Raw genomic sequence first — 26,228 nt, 5'->3', positions numbered from 1 at the left:
ATAAATACAAACCGTGAAGTCTCTGTACATATGAAAGTAATATATGGTATCCCACAAGGTTCTGTTCTAGGACCTTTACTATTTGCATTATCTATTTGCATTAGAGGCGTAAAAGGCCAAGTTCTATCACCCAGATCAAGTCAGTGTTTAAAAGATCCTTCTAAAGTTTACTTAAAGTAATGCTTTTGATCAAGAAACTATTCATTTTTATACAAAATCAAGAGAAAGCTGTGCCTTCATATTTGCATTAAAATTTAAATAGAAATTTCCAAGACACCACCAGTCTATCATTTTACACCATAGATCACATGACCCTGTTAGTCCAGTCTTATTCTACCTGATTCTGACTGATTGCTATACATTTGCAAACACAGTGTAAAATATGGTGTCCCACAAGGTTCTGTTCTAGGACCTCTACTGCATTATATATGATACCACTAGGTCTTGTTTTCTGTAAAGCATCCACAGCATCCGTTTCCACTGCTACATACATGGCACACAACTGTACATATTGGACCAACCAGATGATGATACACTCCCAACTTAACCACAACTGAGCTCTGTCCTTTATCTTGGACTAAAAGTTGCTAGAGGTGCAAAATTTAATGTTAAATCTTGAAATAACCTTGGTGTCCAGATCTAGCCTGATCTGTCAATCGATGCACATCAACCTCTAATATTACCAGAATAGTGTTCCTCAATCTTTGGAATACTGGTCCACTAAGCAACACCTTATCCTTACATGATGCCGGAAAAGAAATGCCCCAAAAAAGCTTCAGTTAGCCCAGAAAGTAGCAGCCAGAGTACATAATGAGAACTAGGAAGCTAGATCATACCCATCTGGTATTATCAACACTACACTGGCCAGTCAATTTCCATATTCATTACAAAGTTCTGCTACTGACATATAGAGCTCTAAATAGCCTTGACCCTGAGTGTCTGAGTAAACCCATATCCTATTAAGAACCGCCACGCCTATTTAGATCAGAGGGTACTTTTTAGTACTTAGAATGATGAAAGCTACTGCAGGGGAAGGAGCTTCTCCACAGAAAGCCACTTTTCGAATATCCTTCCTAACTAATATTCTAGTTATTAAAGGTGCAGAACTGGTGATTCATGGACATTATAATATAAAATAAGATGGAAGTGGAAGGTGCTTCCGTTCCACAATTATTCTCAGGATTGGCACTGGTAGGGCAGAAGGTTGCTGACATATCAGGAAACCATGTGTGTATTACCTACTGGCTCAGCCTAAATGTCTAGGTCTGCTGGACACTCTATTAACCTTACAGATTGTGTCCAGTGACCCCAAACAGACCTAAATATCTTTGTGTTTCCTTTACAGAACTGAACCTCTCCTGTCCAGATTGATCCTGCTGTAAGATTGACCTTGACTGAGTGTCCCTGCTTGGCTGCCCTCCGCACCAACTCGACCACCATGGAGCCACCTGCATGCGCCATCCACGCTCCTGTTGGGTCAAAAAGCCCACCCTATCCTCCTGCATAGACTGAATGGAAAGATTCCCGTCAAAGTTTCCCCTGTCACTGTCGCCTCTGGCTTGTTCCCCAGAACCTGATGGGCCTGGGACCAGATTTTGTAAAGCTGCTTTGTGACAACACCTGTTGTAAAGAGGTCTACATCAGGAGTTGGCAACTGGCGGCCCATGGTCTAGATGTGGACTCTGCAATGTATCAGAGGAAGCATGTGCTGCGTCCTTGCCTTCCTACTGTGTGGGGAGCATTGCTACCATACCAAATTTGAAGAAAAGGGGAAAAACGGACCAAAAACCATCTAGCTACTATACATTACTAGCCAAACTGGCTAGTTACCACACCGTTTGTTTACATCTTAATGGCCTAATGAGTTTTGCAGAAGGTTTGAAAAACCGACGGAATTGCCCCTTGAATAAGAAGGAGGCTGCTCAACTTATGTGTGAATCTGTGGTAGACTTCTTTCTCTCTTCGTCATCAGTGGTAACAGTTGACGCTCGGCAGGAAATGAGCATATTGCGTGACCCCTCACACCATCCGCATCTTACTTCTCTGTTTGTGTGTGTGTGTGTGTATATACATATGTGTGTCTGTAATCAGAAACTGATGCTAATTTTTAACTGTGGCACCACTGTCTGCCTTTGGTGCCTACCCGCTGTATCCGTGGCCTCAAAGCTACATACACACATGCACACACACACGCATACCATAAAACCTCGCTATTGCACACACACACACACAAGCGTACACCCTCTACCCCACAGATTCTGCCAGGTCACCATCTCCACGGAGACAGCAATGGACTCGGAGGCCACTGCAATACTCACGACTCAGCAGGGGGCTCGAACAATTTCTGCCATGCTGTGTGTGTGTGTGTGTGTCTGTGTGTGTTTGTGTGTGTGCACGCGTGCAAGTAGCACTTTACGTCGCACCCAGCGAAATTGCTTTCATCATTGATCCCGCTGACCGAATGCACTTTGGGAAACAAGTAAACAAGCAGCAACACACAGCCAGCCAAGCCCTGAAAGTGTTCCTGGTTTTGTTATCGACACAAAAGAGAAGATTAGTTTTGTCTCAAATTGCACACAGACACAACCAGTTAGCTCGGTAGGTAGCTTCATTCACAATAATCTGACGACTAGGTATCAGATAAGATCATTGCTTATATGAAGGTGGATCTGCGCCCAATTTTCTCCTCAATTTCTCCTCAATTAGCATAGCCATCTAGGCCTCAGTTCTAATACATTGCTACCATGCTACGGCCGCAGCAAAGTAGTCAGTGATCAGTGTCTTCACACTGAAGCTCACATTAACCCGAGCATTAATGCTCATGTGGGCAGTGGTGGCTCAGCGGTTAGAGCTCCGGGCTATTGCTGACAGGGTTGTGGGTTTGATGCCTGCATTGCACTGTTGGGCCCTTGAGCATCCCTAAATTTAGCCTGCAAACACTGCTGATCGACCAGCTTAGCTCTTGACCAGCATAGAGTATGTTTTTGTTTGAGACTGATGGTTTAGCTGCTCTACAAGCATGATCAACCTGACCTGGCAAGACCAAGCTGGCCGAACGGCATGATCAACTGGGTCAGGAGGTATGTTTTGGCCTGGATGACCAGCTTTTCAAGCACCTTGACCATTAAAGACCAGCTTAGAACATTTGATACCAGCTACCAGCAAAAGCTGGCCTTGAGCTGGATATTTCAGCAGCATGACCAAGCATGAGCCAAATCGAATGCAACATACACTATGCTAGTATTTGCCAGGTTGACCATCGAAGACCAGCCTAGGCCATCTGAAACCTACTACCAGCAGAAGCTGGCCTTGAGCTGGATGAGCTGAGCTGAATTATATATATATATATATATATATATATATATATATATATATATATATAATTATCTATAGTACTATATAACTGTGCTATAGAAATAATAACAAAAAGTTAAAGTTAAATAAACTATAATATTGTGTTTTCCATCTAAAACATACATGTTTTAGTTAAACATAAAAAATAAAATAAAATTAATAAAAATAAAAAATATATATCAAATATTCTACAAAATAACAAATGATCATTCATTTATTTATTTATGTAATGGTTAAGCCTTTAACTAATGTTAGTAAGCTATTAAGATTATAAACTAAAATTTGACCAAATTAGGCCCTAACGCCCCATTTGATGGATTAGGGGGTCTACCTCACCAACGCTGTCCCACCAGCATGACAAAGATGCTCCACCTGCATGACCAGCATGATCAAGCTGGTTGACCAGCATGTCCAAGCTGATCCACCAGTGTGACCAACTTGACCAAACTGGGTCAGGAGGCATGTTTTGGCCTGGAAGACCAGCTTTTCAACCACTTTGACCATCAAAGACCAGCTTAGACCATTTGATTCCAGCTACCAGCAAAAGCAGGACGGGTACAAACCCCTCTACACACTAACAATGCACCTCAGGGTATATAGACTACGCTTCCGAGCCAACCTGTCACGTCTGTCCATACTCTATCAATATGGATGAGAGAAAATGAACGTAGTCTACTGTTGTTCCACATGTGCAGACAGACAGAATGCTAGCCAGCATGCTAGCTGACATAACTGCAGTCCTCCAAATGCATTCAGCAGTCAACTGATGTTGCGTTAGCTGCAGTTCTAAAACAGAAGACTTCATGTAGAAGACAGGTGGAAGCCTGTGTTATCCTTCATCCACCCAGCGGCGGTAGCATTTTTGTGATTAGTGGGAGTGGGAGCTAGTTGATTGGAACTGGAAATGACTAAACTGTGGAAAAATTGACAAGAACTGAGAGAAAACAAACTGCATACAGTGATCCCAGTCCTGGTATCAGTCTCATTTTAATAGCCTGAAGCGTGTACTTAGGTCTTGCTCGAGTTTTGTCCCCTCATGCTGAAGCTGGTGCCTCCTGGGGACTTCCTCAACGTCAAGAGCCCCTGTCCATCAGCTCGGGGAAGCTTGTGCATTGCTCTAATGGAGTACAGTGTAAGAATATGGGGCTTAAACTGAGACACAGGCATTCGACCTACCAAAATCTTGTCCTCGGATTTGCCGTTCTTGTTCTCTACCTTGACCGCTCGAGCCAGCTTGATGGATGGCTTGTCAATAACCCGTCTGATGCTTTCTGTCAAAGAAAGAAAAGGGGTGTTAATGGTCAGAAGACAAACACATACACACACACACATCCATCCCTGTCTTTAGGCATCTTCTTTCCTGGACTCTGTACTACATTTTGCTATAAATAACCCGAGCCTGCGTGCTTAACACACTCCCACGCGTTTCATTGTTACAGTGCGCGTCGGTGTGAGCCTCTCCTGTCCTACTGGTATGAAAAGGTGCAACCGCGGCTATCTAAGTGGCATGATTCACGCTGCACGGGAAACCAAGCTGCATGTGTTTTGAGGTGTCCTTGAGAAGCTGAGGGAAAAAAAGGGGGGGAGGTTGAACGAGAATAAAACTCGTGCTTCACTTTCATGGCACTGCTTTAATCACAGTTCTGAAATGAGGGTAGCGCTCGCTCTCAGGGAAGGATCTGTACGGGAAGGGCGGGGAGGAGGGGGTGAGGGAGAGAGAGGCAGATAAGTAGGGTGAGACAAACAGAGAGTTAATGCATCTGTAATCAACGGTAATCTCTGTAAAATCCCATCGCTTAAACCCTGAATGTTCCTCCAGACGCTAGGAGGCCGAGGCCTGAGCATATGTTCACATGAGAGCGAGGGAGCATGAGAGCTTTGGAGAAAAGACTGGGCTGATTACAAGGGCAGCAGGGTTTATGGCATCTCGTCATAACCTCAGGGGCACCCGATGAGGAGGAGGTGCTAAGCTAAATGCTAAACTTCACTTTGAGGAGTGTGGGCGTATTTATACGGCAGTGTGTTCCTGCAACTACACTATCCAATTTGTTTAAAAAATAGTTTCAAAAAGTCTGGATGTGGAGCGCTGCAGTAAGGACACGTCACAGGAATGACATTTTCACAGTTTCGTTTCGAGTTAAAATAGCTAACGGCTACGGCTCGCTGCGTTAGCTTTGGCTAACTGGCATTTTACTCAAGTCCAATTTGTTTGAAAAATAGTACAAATGTCTTTACCGTGACAATGTCGTAACCTTAAACGAAGCGCTGCAGTAAGGACACGTCACAGTAATGATATTTTCCCTGTTTTGGAGTTTAAATAGTTAAAAGGTTAGCTTTGGCTAAATGGTGTTTTATTAGAAGTCCAATTTGTTTGAATAATGGTAAAAATGTACACAGATATGACATTTTCACAGTTTCGAAGCTTAAATAGCAAACGGCCACGGCTCTTGCGTTAGCTTTGGCTAAGAAAAATTGTGAAAATGTCTTTACTGTGACAATGTCTTTACCGCAGTGGAGCACTGCAGTAAAGACACGTCACAGTAATGACATTTTGCAGTTTCAGAGTTTAAATAGCAAACTGACATGGCTTGTTGTGTTAGCTTTGGCTAACTGTCGTTTTATCCGAAGTCCAATTTGTTTGCAAAATAGTACGAATGTCTTTACCGTGACAGTGTCCTTACCGCAACAAAGCAGTAGTAATGACAGTAATAAAAATAGATAATTAGCTTTGGCTAACTGGTGTTTTATCAGAAGTTCAATTCGTTTGAATAATGGTAAAAATGTCTGAATGTGGAGCATTGTGATAAGGACACGTCACAGGACTGACATTTTTACAGTTTATGGAGTTTAAATAGCAAACGGACTCGGGTTGTTGCATTAGCTGTGACTAATTGGTGTTTTATCATAAGGTCAATTAGTTTGAAAAATTGTGAAAATGTCTTCATGGTGCCAATGTCCTCACCGCAATGAAGCATTGCAGTAAGGACATGTCACAGTAACAACATTTTCACAGTTTTGGAGTTTAAATAGCAAACTGCCAGGGCTTGTTGCGTTAGCTTTGGCTAACTTGTGTTGAATCTAAAGTAGATTTGCTGTGCTTCTAAAAAAGGACATCAAAATAATGCAGCAAACAACCTGCCTGTTAGCAGACGACTTCTACTACACTTGATATGAACATTATTATGAAATTGCTTTAAAGCAACATACTGGGCTCCCCCTACAGCCAGGAAGTGTAATTCATGCTTTAAGACACCACTTAAGGTTAATGTTTTTCTGGGCAAGCAGAGAGATTTTTCCAGAAAAACAAAATGCCTCGAGTTGCACAGCATTACGCAGTTTTCATGAATGTTTTTCAGCCCGCTTCTCCAAAGTTACATTCTGCAGTTAGCAGCGTGCCAAGTCCAGAGTAGCAACGAGTAGAACGCTAGTCTACTTATTAGAATTAGTGCTGCTTTGACAGTACCAAATAATTACCTATAAAGCTTATAAGCTTATAAGACATTTTTATTCATCTAAAAGTAGGTTTAATTGCCTAGAAGAGATGATGGCCAGAGTCACAGTAACGACATATTAATGTGGGACAAAATGAATTACTAAAAATGACTAAAAACTTTATTACACAAATGACTGATTAACAACAGAATGTTTTGTTCAAATAAGTGCAACAGGTCAAACAGTGTTTATAGCCTATAAATTGAACTTCTATAACTGGGCTATTAATATTCCAGCTTTGCTAACCTGGTATTTTATTTATTATGGTTTTTATTATTATTATTATTATTATTATTAGGTTTTTACTAAGATAAATCTATGCTATTGTCTATGCGTTTTCCAATTGCCAGGAGATCGCCGGTTCAATCCCTATGTGATGCCACAGCCATACGTGTCTGGGAATCCCAGAAAGCATTAGCATAACTTGGCTTGGTCATTCTGGGCGGAGTCTGGTAGGATCTGCCTTCCCAAATCCCCATCACTCAGGTTGAGGCTAGGCAACAGGGGATGGATAGCCCCAACCCTCTATAATATGATGAACTAAATCATATATATGTCGACCAGTCATACAGCCATAACATTAAAACCACCTGCCTAATGTTGTAATCTCTGACCTTTCAAGACACAAGACCTCTGAAGCCACCAAGAAGTTAGCATCAGGTCCTTTAAGTCCTGTTGTGAGCTGGGGCCTTGATGGATGCGCATGAATAAGCCTTAGGTGCCCATGATCCTGTCCACTTTTGGCAGGTACTGACTGCATAACCTGAGAACACCCCACAAAACCTACCTGATGTTTTGGAGATGTTCTGACTCAGTCCTCAAGGTTCTTGTCTTGTCTTGTCACCCTTAACAGGATCCATTGGAACCAGATAATCTGTGCTATTTACTGAACATGCTGGTGGATTTAATAATATGGCTGATGGGTGTTTATATATTCATGCTGTAATGTGCTCACAGATGTTCTGCTTTCAGTGTGTGAGAGATGTCTCGGGGGGGTTTCATTTGGCTAAATTTGTGGGGATAATTTGTTGAAATTACTCCCCCTCACCTGCTTCCACACGCGCACGCATCCATCCGGCCAAACCCACCACATGCGTTTTTCCAAACTTGTCTGCTTGAGCAAATATGTACCTTCTAACTTTCGAGCCAATAAAGCACTGCTGAATGTGGACTCCGGAGACTCAGAGATGGTATGAGAGGGGTGATTAGGGAACAGATGAGCAGTCAGAAGGAGGTTACGCTCCATAAGAAATTGTCTAATGGAGCCACTTAACAGCCTCGGTTATTACTGCGCTGCCCAGCGCGCTTCTCCAGACTGCATTATAGCACATAAAGAGAGACACTGAGATTACTGTTACTCTCTTCAAACATGTTCGGCTAGGAACAGTTAAAGAGGCACTCCAATCAAAACAGAACGTAGCTGCTGAATGTACACCTGTTTTCTGTAAGTATACCTACTCCCTGTCCAAAAGGTGGTAGCCTATGGTAGCCAGGAGATTTGCACGACTTGGACATCTGGACGTTGCCAAATGTACACCTTTTACGTCGCCTTTTACGATGCTGCCCGATTTGGACTGCACTGAAAATGATAGAAAGGTAAATATTTGCAATTCCTGACCCTGAATGACCTGGTGACAGTCCATGTACTTCTATGGGTAAGTCTGATTAACATTTTGTGATATTAATAAATATTGCACCAACCAGAGCGAATTAATAAGCATACAGAGCTTGCAACACATAACAAAGGATACACACCATTTACTAATATAATATATATTATATATTTAATACAATAAAATGCTTTAATATCAACACATTTTAATAATCCGTTTAAGCATAAAAAAAGTCCCCATACCCCGTTCCCCGTGAGGCTATGGCTCACACATGCGCAAAAGACAAGGAAAATCTCCTTCTAATGATGTATCCTGAAGATGGGAGGAGCTTCTGAAAAACTACAACCAATCAGACAGCTAACGTTACGGCTACAAAGACAAATATCACCTCTATATCCTCGCTGTCCAATGAAAAACAAGTACCTCCATTCTTGATGTAGTAGTAGTTCATAGTTTGAACCCTGTAGCTGCTCTGTACCCTGGGTGAAGAATTCTGGATGAAAGGACCAATAGAAACGCTCTAAAATGACCTGGATTACAACATTTTTACATTGACTTCCATTGAATTGTCCTCCTGTAAAGTTGTAATTGTAGAGAAACATGTTTTTCATTGGACAGCAAATACATTCACCATCCTCTGTGTCAGCGGCTATGCTAACACTCAGGATTTCTATGTTGGTGATTCCAAATGAATGTGGATGCTGGGGATTGTAGTTAAAAGAGTATTGCATATCAAGGCGCATCAGGCCTAGCCTTCAAAAAGCTAGTTTGAGGCCAGAATGCCCCTATGAAGACTTTTTTTGGTATGACTTGACAGTTATGCCAATAAGGATATCCTGAACTAGAGCTAGGAAGGGCAAGAAACATGAAGCGAGAAGAAGATCAGGGAGCCTTGGCTTTAGATAGAGTAGGAGGAAAGAATGAATGAAAGATATTAACAAAGTAAGTCAAAAGGAGAAAAACAGAAATAAAGAATAAAACAGGTCAACTATAAGGCTTACTTATTACAAAAACAGTAACTTCTATGGTACAAAAGGGACAGTCTTATAACTCAGTATAACTAAGTAATCGTCACTCGACAGATGTGTGTGTTGGTGTGAACGAATTTCGGCAGGAAATCTGATTTGGGCCAACATTTACAGTTATATGAACGCAGCTTTATAGCTATGTGTGTTGATCAGTTCTACAGTGTGGTCCGGTTAGACTGATGTCAGATTCAGACCACATTAAGAACACAGTGTTAACGACCACACTAAAATATCAGATTTGGGCCGTAAATCAGATTTGGGCCACATTTTTAGCCTGCTGTTTGAACATAGCCTTATAGCTGTGTGAGTTGATCAGTTCAAAAGTGCGGTCTGTTTAGACTAACGGCAGATTTAGACAACATTATGAAAAAAAAATCTGATTTGGGCCGTAAACCAGGTTTGGGCCACCTGCTGTATGAACACACAACTCATGATTTAAGGTACAAAAGGGACAGTCCTATAACTCAGTAGCCTAATAACTCAGTAATCGCCACTGGACAGATATGTGTGATCAGATTTGGGCCGAACATTTTGTATGAACGCAACCATCTAACTGTGTGTGCTGATCAATTCAGAAAAGCAGTCTGTTTAGACTATTGTCAGATTCAGGCCACTTTAAGAAAGTGTGAATGACCAAACAAACAAACAAAAAAACAGATTTGGGCTGTGAATCAGATTTGGGCCAATTTTTAAACTGTTTGTGTGAACACAGCTTTATAGCTGACTAATGTCTGAGTGAGACAACATTAATAACACAGTGTGACAAAAATCTGATTTGGGCTGTAAATCAGATTTGGGCTACTTTTTTAACCTGCTATGTGAACGTAGCCTTATAACTCAGTAATCACCACTGGGCAGCTGTGTATGTGTTGGTCAGGTCAGCAGAGTTCTATGTCAGATTCAGACCACATTAAGGACACAGCGTGAACAACCAAACCAAAAAATCTGATTTGGGCCACTTCTGTTAGGTGCTCTGTGACCACACAACTCAGTATTCAAGCACACTTATTACAAAACCAGTACCACACTTCCATGGTACAAAAGGGTCAATCTGGAGAAACATCTGTCCGACAGTGGTCAGATCTCTCGTACAACGTTACTATGAGGCTACTAGAATGTGACCAAAACGCGACAATTACAGAAAACAACGTTAGCCCACATTTGTTCCCATACTTCAGCGTCAACAAAGCCCACTGCAATTGAACTTGAGCTGAAAAGGCATCCAGATCAAGCCAGCAGAGAAGATCAGAGGCATAAAAGTAATAGAAAGGGAAAGATATGAGCGCAAGAGAGCGCGAGAGGGAGGGAGAGGGAGAGAGCGAGAGAGCTAGACTGTAAATACAGTGTAGGTAAAGGAGATTAATTACCACAGTAAGATAATAAGCGCGTCACGGTGATTAGGACTGAAAGCTTTCCAACTGTCGCGCTGCCAGTGTGACAGCGGCCTGTGTGAGAGTGTGTGTGTGTGTGTGTGTGTGTGAGTGAGTGCTTGTTTGTGAATGTGTGTCATCCTGCGAGTGTGTATGACTGTATTATTTCAATGTGATGTGCATGTGTATTAGAACAGTTACACCCTGAAGACATCAATGCATCTCTCTGAAGGGAAACCTGCTTCTCTGTACAGCAGCCAACCACACACACACACACACACACAACTCTCCCTCCCTCACACTCTTATAAGAGACACTTCAAAGGAATGAGCATGAGCCTCCACACACTCTCTCTCTCTCTTACAGTGAAGCACACACACACACACACACACACACACACACACTCTCTCACACAAACACACACACACTCAGTGTTACAGTGAGTCAGGCAAGCCACCGTTGCCTGGTCAAATGACGCAACCCTTATCAGCACTGTCAATCGATCAATATGCCAATTAATATTGATCTCAGAGCGCGTGCATGCACAGCCCGAGCCCAGACTTCAACGAGCCACCCCTTCACGAGCAAACACGCATGGTGCCCGAAGTTGCCTCCTTATTGGAACTGGTTCGTTCCACCTTAAATGGTGCAGCAGTTGGCTACAGTTACACAGTGCAGGCAGGTCGCAGCCGCTGCACCATTTAAGGTGGAACGGAACAATTCCGATGAGGCGCTTAACTTCCAAGCCTCGTCTCAAAAAGTGCAGCAAGTTAGATAAGATCCAACACGAACAGAGAAGCGACAGCGTCACACACACAGACAAGCTCGGAGAAAAGACAAGGAGAAAAGGGGAGAAAGGAGGTGTGAGGTGTGAATGAGAAGCAGTACCGGTCATCTCCCGGCTGACGGGCAGAAAGCCTGGCGCTGCGCCCTCCTTCGAAGCCATCATCCCCTCTCCCTCTGCAAACAGGAGCAGCTAATGCCCAGGCAGTCCTCCTGCACTGCCTCCCATCCCACTAACATCTCATAGCAGCGAGAGAGAGAGAGAGAGAGAGAGAGAGAGAGTGAGAGAGGAGGGAGGGGTAAAGAGTGCCTATGTAAATACGAGTTTATGAAGATCGTCATAACATAAAAACAGGTTCATTCAAAATTCTTAATACAAACATTAAGGTCCAAAGTCCTTGATTTGACAGCTGTTATTTAAATAATTAAATAATTAATTACCAAAAATTGCTTTTTTGGAGTAAAATAGTTTGTGGTTATATTCTATATATGTATTTTGTAATGTAAAAAAATACCATTGTTTTTGTGATGTCACAAATGTCAACAAGTTACATAGAATATCCGTAAAATAATAATAATAATAATAATATTAATAATAATAATAATAATAACCAATGAACCCACGACCCCCTGTTCAGCCATTAAATACATTACAGTCAGACCTTGCTTACACTTCTACCCACTGGATATTTTATATGTGATATATACATACATACATACATACATTTTTAATAACCGTATCATTTATAATGTATTTATAATAGTAGTATTACTTAACTTTGTACTTAGAAGAGATGTTCGCTTGAAGACAAGTTGCTTCAGGTAAGTCTGAGTCCAGTCTTGATTCTCTGGATTTGACTCTGAGTCCAGTTTGGAGAATCTAGGTGCGAGTCTGAGCCTCTGGGTTCAGTCTTGAGACATGGAAGGTATCATTTGAAACTGGAGGTAAGACTTTGAGCCCAGTCTTAAGTCTTAAGTCTGAGTCCAGGTTCGAGTCGAGATAAGAGTCTCTGGAGGGGAATTCAGTTTTTAGACTCTGGCTTCATTTTGAGGCCCAGCTTTGAGTTGTGGTTTGAGTCCAAGTCTAGTTTTAAGTCTCTGAGTCCAAGTTGTGACTTGAATCTCAAGATGCGAGTCTGAGTCCAGTTTTAAATCTCTGGGTTGGGATTAGAGTCTCTGGATACAAGAGCAGACTTGAGTCTTTGGTTTGAGTCTAAGTTAAATATCGAGTGTCTGGGTGCGAGTCTAAGTGCAGTCATGAGTGTCTACCTAGAAGTCTGAGTTTTGAGTGTCTGAATTCAATTTCGAGTCCAGTCTTAAGTCTCTGGGTTTAAGCTGAGATTTGAGTCTCTAGATGCGAGTCTGAGTCCAGTCTTGAGCGTCTGCATGTGAGTCTGAGTCCAGTCTAGAGTGTCTAAATGCAAGTCTGAGTCCAGTCTTGAGTGTCTGGATGCGAGTCTGAATCCAGTCTTGAGCGTCTGCATGTGAGTCTGAGTCCAGTCTTGAGTGTCTGAATGCAAGTCTGAGTCCAGTCTTGAGTGTCTGGATGCAAGTCTGAGTCCAGTCTTGAATGTCTGAATGTCCAATTTGAGTCGAGACTAGAGTGTCTCGATGTGAATCCAAGTCCACTCTTGAATCTCTAGGTTCAAGACCTGAGTCTCTGGATATGAGTTTGAGTCCAGACTTGAGTATTGGTTTAAGTTTAAGTCTAGTCTTGTGTCTCTGAGTCCAAATTTGAGTCTCTGGATGCCAGTCCAATCATGAATCTCTGGGTTCGAGTTTTTGTTAAGATTTGAGTCTCTGGATGAGAGTCTCAGCCCAGTCTTCAATCTCTGGGTTTGGGTTTTTGTTGAGATTTGAGTCTCTGGATGTGAGTCTAAGTTCTTTCTTGAGTATCTGAGTTCAAGTTTTAGCTATGTTAATGTTCAGCTAAAGGGACGTAGGTTCTGACTGTCCCAGTGTAGGTGTCTTCTCTTCTGCAATAGACTATTTTTACTGCATATGTGGCACTACGGTATGCACAGTATTGTGCTGCTTTGTCAGCCACCCTCTGCCCCAAACATCATTAGTCTAGAAGAGGAAAAGGACTTTTGCCATGCTTTAGCAGTCAGTTATGATAAAATGTCAATGGCTTTTTAATGTACTGTATTTTGTGGCTTACTGGAGAATTTCTGTCTGTCCCGGGGATATTGTTTTTTAATGGAAGCTCCTACATGTAGAGACAGAGTGCTCAAAAGCTCTGACATGACAGGCAGAGCATGATTTTATCCTGTCTGTTCTCATCTCTTGTAAAACAGAGCTGTGGAGCCTTGCCAGGGCAAGTGCTGTAGTGGGACGTGGTTGGACGAGATGAAGAAGAGGACAAGGTTGGTTTTGTTGGTAATGTTGAGTTCCAGACGAGACTCTTTGTCCTGTTAATTCAGGCAATTACAAACGTGTCTTTTTCTTCTCATGTCCTTCCCTTGAGTGTGCTGCTAAGCCCCTTTTTATGCTGCTCAAGGACTTCCCCTATCTGTCCACTTGCAATTACACTCACTGACCACTTTATGATGCCGCTCTCAATCTGCAGTTATCATTTGTTAGTTTCTGACCACAGGACCAAAGCTGGATAGATATTAGAGTTGGTGGCGCTGGTGGGGGTTTTTAGATGCATAAGGGTCACTGCTTGTGATGGTCCACCACTACAATTATGAGGATAGACCATTGAAAGGGACCAAGATTCAAAATGTTAAACCACTCAAGAGGAAGAGAGGAACCAAGAAAAGATACAACCATCCATTAGTGTGATCACCTGGTGATCCCATAGTCACAGAGTCCAAAATAGGGCATAACTGACCTCACCCTCTCTAGATGGCCCTTTCTCTCTCTGAACACTCAGAGTAATACTAAAAACCTGAAACCCCCTACAAACTGGGACTGGACCAACCTGAATCTTCGCTGCAAGCCCACTGTAAAAGTAGGCAACCCTGGTAAAATTGGTAAAACTGTTGCATTAACCCCAACAACCCTAAATCAATGATTTAATGAATTAGTTTAGTTGTAAATAACTGTTGTGGGTTATCTGGTTAGCATCTAGTTTACTAGATTTTGTGGAGTGCCACAGGGCTCTATTTTAGGGCCTATGGAGTTGCTGTAAGTTGTGATATCAATGAATTGGTCTGCATCCAGAGTTTAAGGGGTTTAGGGGGAGCAATAATTTGCAACAAATGTTTACTGTGTACTTTAACGTTGGTCAATGGCAAAAGGATCATGCTAGTGTATGGGTAAACAAACAATGTATATACTCCCATCAATCAAATTCATTTCATTTCTTAGATTTATTATTTAATACATGCTGTATGACATAAAGTGGAAGAAGGAACAAGGACGAAACTTGGTATTAACATAACTGTCAACCTTGGCTAATAAGGCAAATGAGCCCCTCAAGCCGATGCCTGGTAAGATCCTTCGTTTGGGTTCATCACAGAAGTTAAATGAGTTCATAGGAAGATAACGAAACGCAATCAAGTGACAAAGTCGCTCTGAAGGACCCTTAGAAGTGATCCGGATTTAGAAATGCTGTGAGCCGTACGGATGTTTTGATCTCGGATAGGCCAAACACACTTCAATACACATTTCAGAGCTCTTCTCCAAAAGCGCAATAACGCTAAACTGGCGTGGGGTTGGTTTTACACGCCGATCTCAATATTTCATCCCTCCTCTCCTTCTGAATGTTTCCCTCATTCAAGACTATGTTTGCTCCAGTGTGTATTTGGGTGAGTGTGTGTGTGTGTTTCCTTCTACCCCTAGGCAGGCATTAAGTGTGAGCGTGTGGATGGGAGGGGGGCTGGTATGAGCGCAGCTGGCCTTAGTGCTGTCCCCTACACCGGCCCTCCAGGGCCCAGTAGCCACTCACTGAAAGTGTGTATGCGTGTGTGTGTGTGTGCGGGTGTGTTTGTCTGTGTGTGTGTGTGTAACTGTGAGAGTAGAAGCCTTTGTGTCTGTGTTGCTCCAACATGTCACTCCACTAAAGAGTGCTCCCAGTAGGGAGCATGGCGAGGGCGGGGGGCGCGATGGAAGAAGGAGAGTGCACGCCTAAGGCTAACACAGAAGCATCGGGCTGCAGAACGTTTGGAGAACAATCATCAGCTCCAGTCTCCAGAAAAGGCCCAGCACAAGGCTATGCAAAACGTTCAGCAAATGTACAGTGGCATAACACAATTTTAGATCAAGTTCTAAGGCTATTTTTGTCCTCTTTTGAACCACAGCGGAAGCACACTTCATGCTATACACAGCTCAAAGGCCATGCTGCCCTCTGCTGGTGATATGTAAGAAGTACACTGTAAGAGTGAGTCAATACAAACTGAGGGCCAGAGTCCTGCTCTGATACGACCAATGAAACGTTGACCCGAGTCAGGTAGGTTTACGTAGGAAAATTGACAAAATGTGAAGGAATTCGGGCTTCCCAAACTGGAGTTCCCCACCCGTGACCGTGCTTTCGCAGAGAACAGCAAGATCCCAGCCTGAGCTCCGGCTCAACAGTAACATCATAAGCACAACCAAGGCTCATTTAAACCAGATACAAATCCGATAGCTCTGAACCGCTTTTGGAGGTGGTCCGATACAGCGGTGTAAACACACACGTCTCTCCAGGACACATTCCACAACCAAAACCCCTCCCAGTACAACCCAAACACTAGTAACAATCGCCCTGCAACAAGCCAATTTGCATTGCATTGGATTTCAGTCTGACTAATCTGAGACCCATTCAACTCCTGGTGTAAATGCTTGTGACTAAGATTTTCTTAGTGACCAGGTGCCATTCAAATGAATGCTTAAGTCCACACCAGCTACCCTATTCAAATGTCCATACGTCCATCTAAACAGCACCTCCCCTCCTTTCCGCAAGTCATTCATAGGCCATATACAAAATATGCAATTTTATCCAACTGTTTTATATGGATAATATGTTTAAAGAACTGGAAACTAACTAGATTTTTGACTGCATATGTAAGTAAGTGTGTCTATGTTTATAAAATTATTTATTGATAAGCTCCCTGGACAAAACATTAGTCACTTAGTCCTGCAGATGGTGTCACACAAGGATAATCAGGCTATAAATACCTGCTGGGTATGTGACGGGATTCATAGAATGAAAAGATGTGGTGCAGTGCAGTGAGTGTCTGGTGGGATGTGTGGAAAATGGGTTGCAAAGCAGATTTACTTAGTGATTGGCTCAGTGATCACTCAGCATTTGGGTGTGCCAAGGGCCATAGTGTGAAGAAAGTAGTTGAAGCTGCAGGTGTATGGAAGCGTATGGTCATACGGGTATACCAGCAGTGGCAAAAATCCCAGAAAATGTCTGAATTATGTCAATTTGTTTTTTGGTGGAATTCAGTTAAGAAGGCCTCATGCATACACACTTAATATATTCAAATACTGAAAATGCTAGTTTAATGTATGTGCTTATTTCATCTATACATGGTGTATTTGCACAGGTAAAGGGTGCTGTTAGAAGTGCTGTAGCTTTGTTAATCCATACATGCACTTGGCATCCATGGTGGCCTTGTAGTAGAGTACGAAAGCGGTGCTTTCTCCTCAATCCCGCCATCCTCACTTACATCGCAGAGTTTGATGCGAGTGCCTTTCCCTGCCAGTCCAAACCCAGGATACACTGGCTCTGTGAACTCGGTCTGGACCTTGTAGATGAGGCTCATGCTGTCCAGCACATTGTAGAAGGCCAGAACGCCAGCTCTGTGATCCAGATACACTCCTATCTTAGAGCAAGGACGGTCGTAGTTCACTGTCCAGTTCTTATTATTGTGCCAGAAACGATATGAAGTGGCAGAGCAGCGCAGACCCCAGGAACACCGGTTCTTGCCAAAGAGAGGGCCATACTTTCCCTTCCTTTTGACTCCAATGTAGGATACAGCTATACAAACCCAATGCCTTCCACCATACTCCACCTCCCAGTACTGTGGGTTTCTTCCTTCGAGACCCTCGTTGCAAAGTATTTGTGATCTGCAGTCAAATCTGTCTGGGTGGTCAGGGTAGTCCTCTAACAGGGACACAGTGGTCACCTCTCGGTTCTCCTTAGAGAAGCGGAGGCACATGTGGGCCGTGTTGCGGTTCAGCGAGAGATTGCATGCGTCTGTAGTTATCATAGAGATACACAGTTAACACATACAGAAGGTCAATGGTAAAAAAAATCCATGCAGTATAATAGGAATAATTAAAAAAATCTAATTTACACAATTTCCCCCTAGTCTGGTCATTAGGTCAAGGCATGTTTACTGCATCGTTTTTAAGCTCCCCCTGTTTAAAGTGGTAACTTGCAGGCTCCTGCAGATGGCTTTGCATGAGGATGATCAAGCAATAAATACCTGCAGGGTGTGTGACGGGATTTGTAGATTGAGAAGAGGTGGTGCAGTGGGTGTCTGGTTGGATAAGTGGAAAACGGGTTGTAAAGCCGATACAGTTAACGATTGGCTAAAAGCAGTGGTTGCATTTGGGCCATAGTGTATGGTCATACGGGTCTACCAGCAGTGGCAAAAATCCCAGTCGTCATTTTAGTGCAAAGTGAGCAATGGCAAGCTTTTTGCATGCCACTCTTATTGATGGTCTGCAGTTCCCTGATGGAGCATTCTTTCAGAAATTGGTGGTGAAAAACCTGCATTGACTTCTAGAAGCAATTCCTGTCTGGAAGTCAGTTTCGTCTTTGAGCCACAATTCTGACGAGAATTTCCTGTAGACTGGGATTTTTGCCACTGCTGGTAGACCTGTATGACTGTACACTACCATACACCTGCAGATTCAGCTACTTCTTTCACACAATAGCCTACGATATCTGCTTTGCAACCTTCCACACATCCAACCAGACGCTCATTGCTCTGTTCCACCTCTTCTCAATCTATGAATCCTTTCACACACCTTGCAGGTATTATTAGCCCGATCATCATTGTGCAGCGTCATGTGCAGGAGCCTGAAGTTACTACCACCTTAAACACATGTCCAGGGAGCTTATGAAGCTAATGTACCTAACGAATATTAAAAAGCCAATAGTCAAGTGCATTGCTATTGGCATCATGCTAGCTATAATCCTTGAGTAGGGCTAGCAGAAAATAGCATAATTGTAAAGGTAGGGTGTCCTCTTTTTTGACCCAGTTTTGCCATTTGAGGCCTGAACTCAATGTGTAGCTCTAATAATTATGGTTCACCACTGTACTAGTTAGATCATATAGGATGGCATGCAAACGTTTGGGCACCTCGTTCAACATTGTTGTCTTGGTGCCCCAAAAGCTTTGTGCCCTCAACTAATAACAAGGTCTCAGAACCTAGTTAGCTAGTCATCATAAGGGAAGGTCAGGCGATGCAAATTTGAAAGCTTTATACATTTTCTGACTCCTCAATCTTTGCATCAACAATCAGCAGCCATGGCTCCTCTAAGCAGCCGCTAAGCACTTTGAACATTAAAATAAATGCAGGAGAAGACTAGAAGAAGATAGCTAAGTGTTTTCAGGCTGGCTGTTAACAGGAACAGTGGAGGCCATGTTGAGGCCTGGAAGACCAAGGAAACCTTCAGAGAGAACTGCTGGTAGGATTGTTAGAAAGACCAGTCAAAACACACATTTGACTGCTTTTAAAAGACCCCCAGAAATATTTAGCAGACTCTGGAGTGTTGGTGCAATGTTCTACTGTGCAGTGACACCTGCACAAATATAACCTTTGTGGAAGGAGACATCAGAAGAAAACCTTTCCTGTATTCTCACCACGGAATTTAGATTCAGGCGTTTTCAAGGTCAGATGAGTTTTGAAAACAAGTCCTGTGGACTAATGAAGTTGCAGAAAGAACACCTCAAGATATGCAAGGTTATGCCATGACCTTCCCTGACCTATCATCATCGACATTCTGTAGACAGGCCTTTTGCATAAAAAAAATAAATGAAAAAAATAGCTGCTACAAGAAGTGTTTACAAGCTGTGCTACTTGCCAAAGGGCATGTTACCAAGTATAGACCATGCAGGGTGCCCAAACTTTTGCTTACGCACGTTCGACACATGCCTAAGGGCTGCCTAAGTTGCCAAGGCGATATTTAAAACAGTATTAACAATTTAAACCACATTCATCTCTTTCCCTATAATGTATTTGTAGCTTAAACAGAGAGTTTAAAAAAGGTTCATGTGAAAAATATCCACTTTTAGACTACAGGTGCATTTTTCTGGCCACAAAGAGTGCTCATGACAGGGATGTAGAATTGGCTAGAGACCGTAGGGACATCTAGCAACTACTGAATTGTCCCTACTATATATATATTTTATATATATATATATATATATATATATATATATATATATATATATATATAGTCACAACTATATTCTGTCATTAATTCTGATTAATCACACGTTAAAATGCTACCTAGCACGTCCTTCACTTTATCAGTGCCCCGTTGAGAACTTTAGCTTTAAACACGACTAAGCTTTTTAAGAGATAAATGGATGATAAGTCATTGGGCTGGATTCATCTATAAGATAAGTGATTAGTAGCTATATGTGTGTGTGTGTGTGTGTGTTAGATAATGAGAGTTATTTATGAGATTTAATTCATATTTCAGAACAAACAAATTGCAACAGTAGTGATGCTGGGATTACATTGCTAGAGAAAAGCGCTGATACGTTATTTATCACTAGTTGAAATGTGCACAATCACAATCAGGTGCAGCACGCAGAAGGCCGCAGCTTCCAAGGGGCCTCTCGTGGACCACCTTTATGCCCCCGACCATTGTCAAAATCAAACTTGGCTCATGTCTAGTAGAATGTGAGAGAATATGGTTCCTTACCTAATGCCTAGGTGCTTTTTAGCTAAGCACTAAGTAATGAAGTGTTGCCATCATTTATTACTCCTCACTAAAATAATCTTCTATTGTCTTTGTATATTCTTCTGTCTTTGTATATTCTGTATTTTGTGTATATTTTGTGTGTATTTTGTATTTATTTAATATAATTTTTTATATAACTTTATTTTAATATGTTTAGTATGTATAGTTTTGTCCTTCTGTAGAGCATCAACCTGAGCCTCACCACAAGCAAGTGTAATTAATCAGTACCCAGTCTTCACTTATTGTAGTAAATACACATTTAAAATTCTTTAATTGATAGTTAAGTGTCAATTCTCCACTAATTATTCCTCCACGTAATGAACTGCGATCTTAACATAAATATAAGTATAAGTAAGTGACCAACTGTGAACCTTTGTATCGACCACAAGTTTAAAGTGTCCTTTGCTTCCATAATGTTTTGGAACACATTTTTTTTATCTTGATATGCCTCTCTGCTCCACCGTTTAAAGGTATACGGTGTAAAATATACTTACATTTGAAATGGGAATTCTTACATTATATTCCTGCACAGTTATTAATTACTTAAGTAACCAGAGGAGGATGGGTCCCCCTTGTGAGTCTTGGTTCCTCCCAAGGTTTCTTCCTCCAGCTCTGAGAGAGTTTTTCCTTGCCACTGTCGCCGTTGGCTTGCTCACTGGGGGTCTTGGATTCTTCATGTCTTCTTATGTTATTTATTTTTTTTGTCTTTTACTAATTACTAATTATGTAAAGCTGCTTTATGACAACAACAGTTGTAAAAAGCATTATACAAATAAATTAGACTTGACTTGACTTGACTTAAGTGAAAGTTGTGGTCAGTACAATGATCCACAGTTGGTTACTTACGTATTATACTTATGTTATAGACTGCAGTTCATTACATGGAGGAGTAATTACTGGAGAACTGACATGTAAACACTTGATTACAGTTAGTGAGCACATAACTATTAGTTAAAGAAGCTCTAAATATGTATTTACTACAATAAGTGTAGACTGGGTAGAGATTAATTACACTTGAATCCACACAGAAGTTCATTATAATGAGGAGTAAGTGATGAAGAACTATGATGGCAACACTTCATTCCTTAGTGCTTAGCTAAGAACCACTTAAGCATTAGTTAAGGAACTGTATTGTAAAGTGTTACCTGCAATAATTTGGGGTTTCTAGGTGCCAATTAACAACATCTGACCTAAGGGGCAAACTGTGTAAAATCAAGTTGTGCAAAAAAAACCCAACAACAATAGGTTGAATAAGAAACTGACATTGTAAGAAGTCCTCCCGCATCTTCGGAGCTGGTGCTGACAGAATCACTGCTTTTCTTACTGTACAAACAGATCGTCTTAGAGTAAGCCTTGTGCTGGTGGAAGGATTATAAGTCAACAATAATAATAAAAGACAAAGAAAGGAGTGCTGTGCTCCTACTAACCTTTTTCAGCGATTGTGGTGAAGCATGACTGGCAGATGTGGCTCAGCTGTTTGGTGAGGTCTGCTACAGCTTGAGTGGAAAGCTCAAATGAACAGTACGGATGAACAAAGAACACAACAGCGTCCCTGGCCGGAGAAAGGGCCGGTAAAGTCGAAAGCCCCTGTGCACAACAGAAGGTCCATGTGAATGTTCATTCTGAAATCCACCTCAACTAACCCAAACATCTCCTTTTTCAACAATATATACATCCTCTAGTTCAACCTCAAGGCTGGAGATCAGGGTGATTTGTGGATGGTTCGTGAAGCCTGGTGAAGGAGGCCTGGCCATCCACAAGCCGCCCTGATCTCTAGCCCAAACATCTACCAAGTTCGCTCCATGTACCATCACCTCCACAGTTGTGGAGGTATATTTGGAGGAGTAAAGGTGAGGCATTTAACCCCAAGAACACTGCACCAACTGATAAGCATGGTGGTGGTAGCGTCATGCTATTGAGCTGTTTTGCTGCCAGTGGAAGTGGAACATTGTACAATGTGAATGGGCTATAATGAAGAAGGAGGACTTCCTCTGAATTCTTCAGCATGATCTCAAACCATCGGCAAGATGTTTGAAACTTGGACACAGTTGGGCTTATAAACAGGATGGTGACCCCAAAAACAGCGGCCTACCGCTGATGAAGTCCTGGGCCCTTCACATCTAAAATCTAGTAAATATCGGTCTATATCTTAAAGCTCTGAGGGCGAACCTTTTTCAAAATAAAAGAGCTGATATTTAGGTCCCAAACTCCCCATTGTTGAAATGCCATTGACGATTCTATGCAGCCAATTGCAGTCCAGCAAAACTAGTCTGCCTTGCTTTTTCCTGCTTAACTATGCCAAGATAATACAGTTCTTCATTCTAAGGTCCTTGAAAGACTTAAATTGCATTAACCGCTTTTTAAAAATCTTGTCAATGTACTTTGGACTTCTGTCTTAGAATTTGGGCTAAGGCACAAATATGAAAATATCATTTTGTCTCACTTGTAAGAAATTTATGTCATGGTCTGCTTGAGAGAGCTCCTCTAAGTGCTGTAGTTCAACTTCTCTTCTCTGCAGCTGAGCAAGCTCCTCTTGCATTCTGCCTAAGACTTCGTCCGCCTTCTTCATCACAGCCTCCTCCTGAGCTCGAATAAGCTCCTTTACTGTGCACTTCTTCTCCTGCATGGACTGAATCAGCTCAGAAAACAGCCTCTCATTCTCCTCCACTGCATCCCCGGCCAATGTCTGCTCAGGCGTCACATGGAAACCAATACATAATGATAGCTTTAAATGTTTAGAATCAGCTTTTCAGGCTAGCTGTGGTTAAAAATACAACTCTTCAAGGCCCTCCACACTGTGCAACATTTGAATGCTATGAGCAACTGGGACTGGATGAATGAACCAACCTTGAACGCCTCAATTGCCTGCTGTAGCTCCTGCACTTCCTTCTCTCTGGTTTTAACTCTGTCAGCGATCTCCCTCTGTGTAGTTCCGAGCCTCATCTGGAAATCAAATAAAATGAAAAACTGAATTAGCATTTAGATTTAAGGATTTAAGGACATTTAGCAGACGCTCTTATCCAGAGCGACTTACAAAAGTGCTTCACTGTTTACTCAGAAAATACCCTTAGCTAGTTTGTATCAGCTAGAATCCAAAAGATACCTCTAAGCTTAGATCGTACTAAATACAAAGGTCAGTATGGAGACCACAATACTCGGCACTACACTTTGCCCAAGTATTCTCGGAAGAGCTGGGTCTCTAGTTTGTGTTTGAAGACAGTGAGCGATTCTGCTGTTCGGACATCCAGGGGAAGTTCGTTCTACCACTTCAGTGGATGCCTGAAAGCCTTGATTTTAAGGAATGGCAGGTCAAGCTCGAAGGGCTCTTGGTACTAATCGGCTTTAGACCATTGTACAGAGGGGCTGGTCCACTCTTGGCTTTGTAGGCCAGCTTCAGGGTCTTAAACCTGATCTGAAATCTGCAATATATGTCTGTTTTTACTCTGCTCAGGTGCTACTTAGCAAGCTAAGGGCTACACGACTAGCAACTATGCTTTTTTTCTCCACAGGACAGTGACCCTCAAAAACTGAGCAGGAAACCAGCCAAATGCTGATGACATAATTCTGCATTAGTGCATGAGTGGATGTCGTCCACTTGATGTTGGCATGCTGCCATCTAGCCAACATAAAGCCATACTCAGCAGCAGAGAAAACTGTCAACTTGCTCTCACAGCCTTCAAATCAGAGGCCAGGCAGCTGTACCACAATACAGGTTACAGGGGACTGCATTGGAGAAGGTAGCCTGGGGGGAGTACATACCTATTGATGATGAGTGAGGGTATAAAGGACAAGCCCTGTATGCAAATAGATGGTGCCAGGAGCAAATGGAAAAGGTGTGTTTTACTCATCAAGGTTGTACTGCACAAACATAAGGCACACCCTAAAGGTCTCCATATTTCAGTGAATATGGAAAAAATTGCTTTAACATCGAACACTTAACAAGTGCGTTGGTCAGGCTGTTATTTACCCTTAAAGCAAAAAAGCTTATTACACACCATTACTCTTTTGAAACTATTTTTTCTTTGGTATTAGAGGCCATAGCATGTTTTAAGGGGTTAAATACAGAACAGCCAATGAAAACCAAGATAATTTACGTACATCGGTATTGGCGGCACAGTAACAAAAACCTCTAGCATAATTCTATGAGATGGGCATACAAAAAATAATTATGACTGTATTTAATACATAAACCATACACACACTATTAATAGACCTTAAATGCATCAAAAATGATAAGTCAGCCACCCACCCACCCCCTCCCGACAATTCACAAACTGACATTTAATTTGACCCTACATGCGCCTCAGCCACCTCGACCTCAATGGAGATGACATCATGGGTCCTATGGGAGTCGGTGATGCACGGGTAACAGATACACCGTTGATCTGTGCGGCAGAAAACCTCCAGCAGTTTTCCGTGCTCGGGGCAGATTCTCTCCTGCAGCCTCTCTGTCGCCTCCACCAGCCTGTGTCTCTTGCCTCCATGCAGACTGTTGTGCTGCTCCAGATGAGGTTCACAGTACGAGGTCAAACACTCTAAACACGTCTGCTCAGCTTTGCGCTTCCTTCCAGTACACACATCACATGCCACGTCTGCGGGTGCAGCGGGGCTGAAATCTGGAGACCGGCTTGGGGCCTCGTCACCCATTTCATCCATCCTGGTGGATAGAAAAGAGCCGAATAGCACCAAAACCGGATGGCACTGGTTAGTTTCGTTTCTGCAGAAGCATGACTGTACAGCTGCCAAATATTGCCTCTTGGAGAGGGTGGGGAAGCATGCTCTGACTCAGAGGCATGCTATTCACGTAACCGTCTGTGTGCTTTGGCCTTATAATGAATCATATGATTCTGAATCAAACCCATCGAAATCAAAGCACAAAAAGCAATTCTTGTTTGACAAATTTCCCCTTTTTCCGCCCAGTTCTAATACCCATTCATAACTCCCCCTAACACAAGCAGTGCTCCAGACACTAGATAGGTTAGGCCTTAACACGTCTTTTCTGATACATGCAAAGTCAGCCACCGCCTCTTTTCAAACTGTGGCCCAAACTGCGGGTAGCAGACACTCTCAGAGGAAAGCGCCGGGTCTCCAGCTCCTCCACACCAGCAAACAGACGTCTGGCCATCATGGCTTAGAGTGATGAGGAAAGAAAGCATGGCCAATTGTGCTCTCTCTGACTCCGGCCCCTGATAGCACAGTGGCATGGCTGACTCCTTAAAATGAATGCTTAACAATCAGCTCTATACAGTGTCCCCTCCCAGCCCAAATGAGTGGATCAGCCAAGACATGCTTGGTGTCTGATGTTTGCTCTTTTTGTTTGCCCTGCTGCTACAAGGCTAACGTAGTTAAGTAATGAAAGCTAGCAATGGTCAGACTGCCCTGAACGTGGTAATCCCCATGTTCTCAGGAGCTCCGTTTTCACTTGTCAAAATTGGTAGGAAACAGCCCTATGTTTTCAGGGCCCTATATTCCCATAGTTAAATTTATCTCTTATATCAAAATTTTTTGGACAGATTACTGCTTGTCTGATGGGATCCAATCACAGAAAACCCATTCCATTCACACTTTTATTAAACATGGATGACATCCGTCTCTGATTCGTCCTTTTTGAGTGACTTTTTTTTACATCTGGCTTTTCATGCGGGAAAGTGAAATCTGAACGTGATCCGATCACCCAAAAATGCCAGTTAATTCCAGGTGTAAACAGACCCGAAAACAGACGTAATTGGCT

At 42.5% G+C, this 26,228-nt stretch overlaps 2 protein-coding genes across 4 annotated transcripts in view; both read right to left on the bottom strand.

The window, feature by feature from the left end:
• The window catches only part of carmil3 (capping protein regulator and myosin 1 linker 3), a 113,127-nt gene extending 101,029 nt beyond the window's left edge, over positions 1–12,098 (bottom strand). Inside the window, exons 1-2 of one of the 2 annotated variants that reach the window (XM_072688291.1) lie at positions 11,746–12,098; positions 4,531–4,625 (exon numbers count right to left, since the gene is read on the bottom strand). In XM_072688291.1, the coding sequence (XP_072544392.1) occupies positions 4,531–4,625; positions 11,746–11,806 (156 nt within the window). In that variant the 5' untranslated portion in view covers positions 11,807–12,098. The remainder of the gene's footprint in view (positions 1–4,530; positions 4,626–11,745) is intronic. The other variant, XM_072688290.1, reaches the window with a different exon arrangement.
• A 2,704-nt stretch (positions 12,099–14,802) lies between these two features.
• LOC140561741 (tripartite motif-containing protein 16) lies at positions 14,803–25,147 on the bottom strand. 2 transcript variants are annotated; one of them, XM_072686964.1, is made up of 6 exons: positions 24,794–25,147; positions 23,345–23,440; positions 22,941–23,183; positions 21,925–22,084; positions 21,761–21,820; positions 14,803–17,770 (listed from the first exon to the last, which is right to left on the bottom strand). In XM_072686964.1, the coding sequence occupies exons 1-6, from the start codon at positions 25,142–25,144 to the stop codon at positions 17,151–17,153; spliced, it is 1,530 nt and encodes a 509-aa protein (XP_072543065.1). In that variant the 5' UTR covers positions 25,145–25,147; the 3' UTR covers positions 14,803–17,150. The 2 variants fall into 2 exon arrangements, with proteins under 2 accessions (XP_072543065.1, XP_072543067.1); XM_072686966.1 differs by lacking the exon at positions 22,941–23,183.
• Between the last annotated feature and the right edge of the window lie 1,081 nt (positions 25,148–26,228).

This window comes from Salminus brasiliensis, chromosome 9 (assembly GCF_030463535.1).
Source record: "Salminus brasiliensis chromosome 9, fSalBra1.hap2, whole genome shotgun sequence".
Lineage (NCBI taxonomy): Eukaryota > Metazoa > Chordata > Actinopteri > Characiformes > Bryconidae > Salminus > Salminus brasiliensis.
Note: the sequence above shows the minus strand (reverse complement) of the source record. Positions and strands in the feature narration are given on the sequence as shown.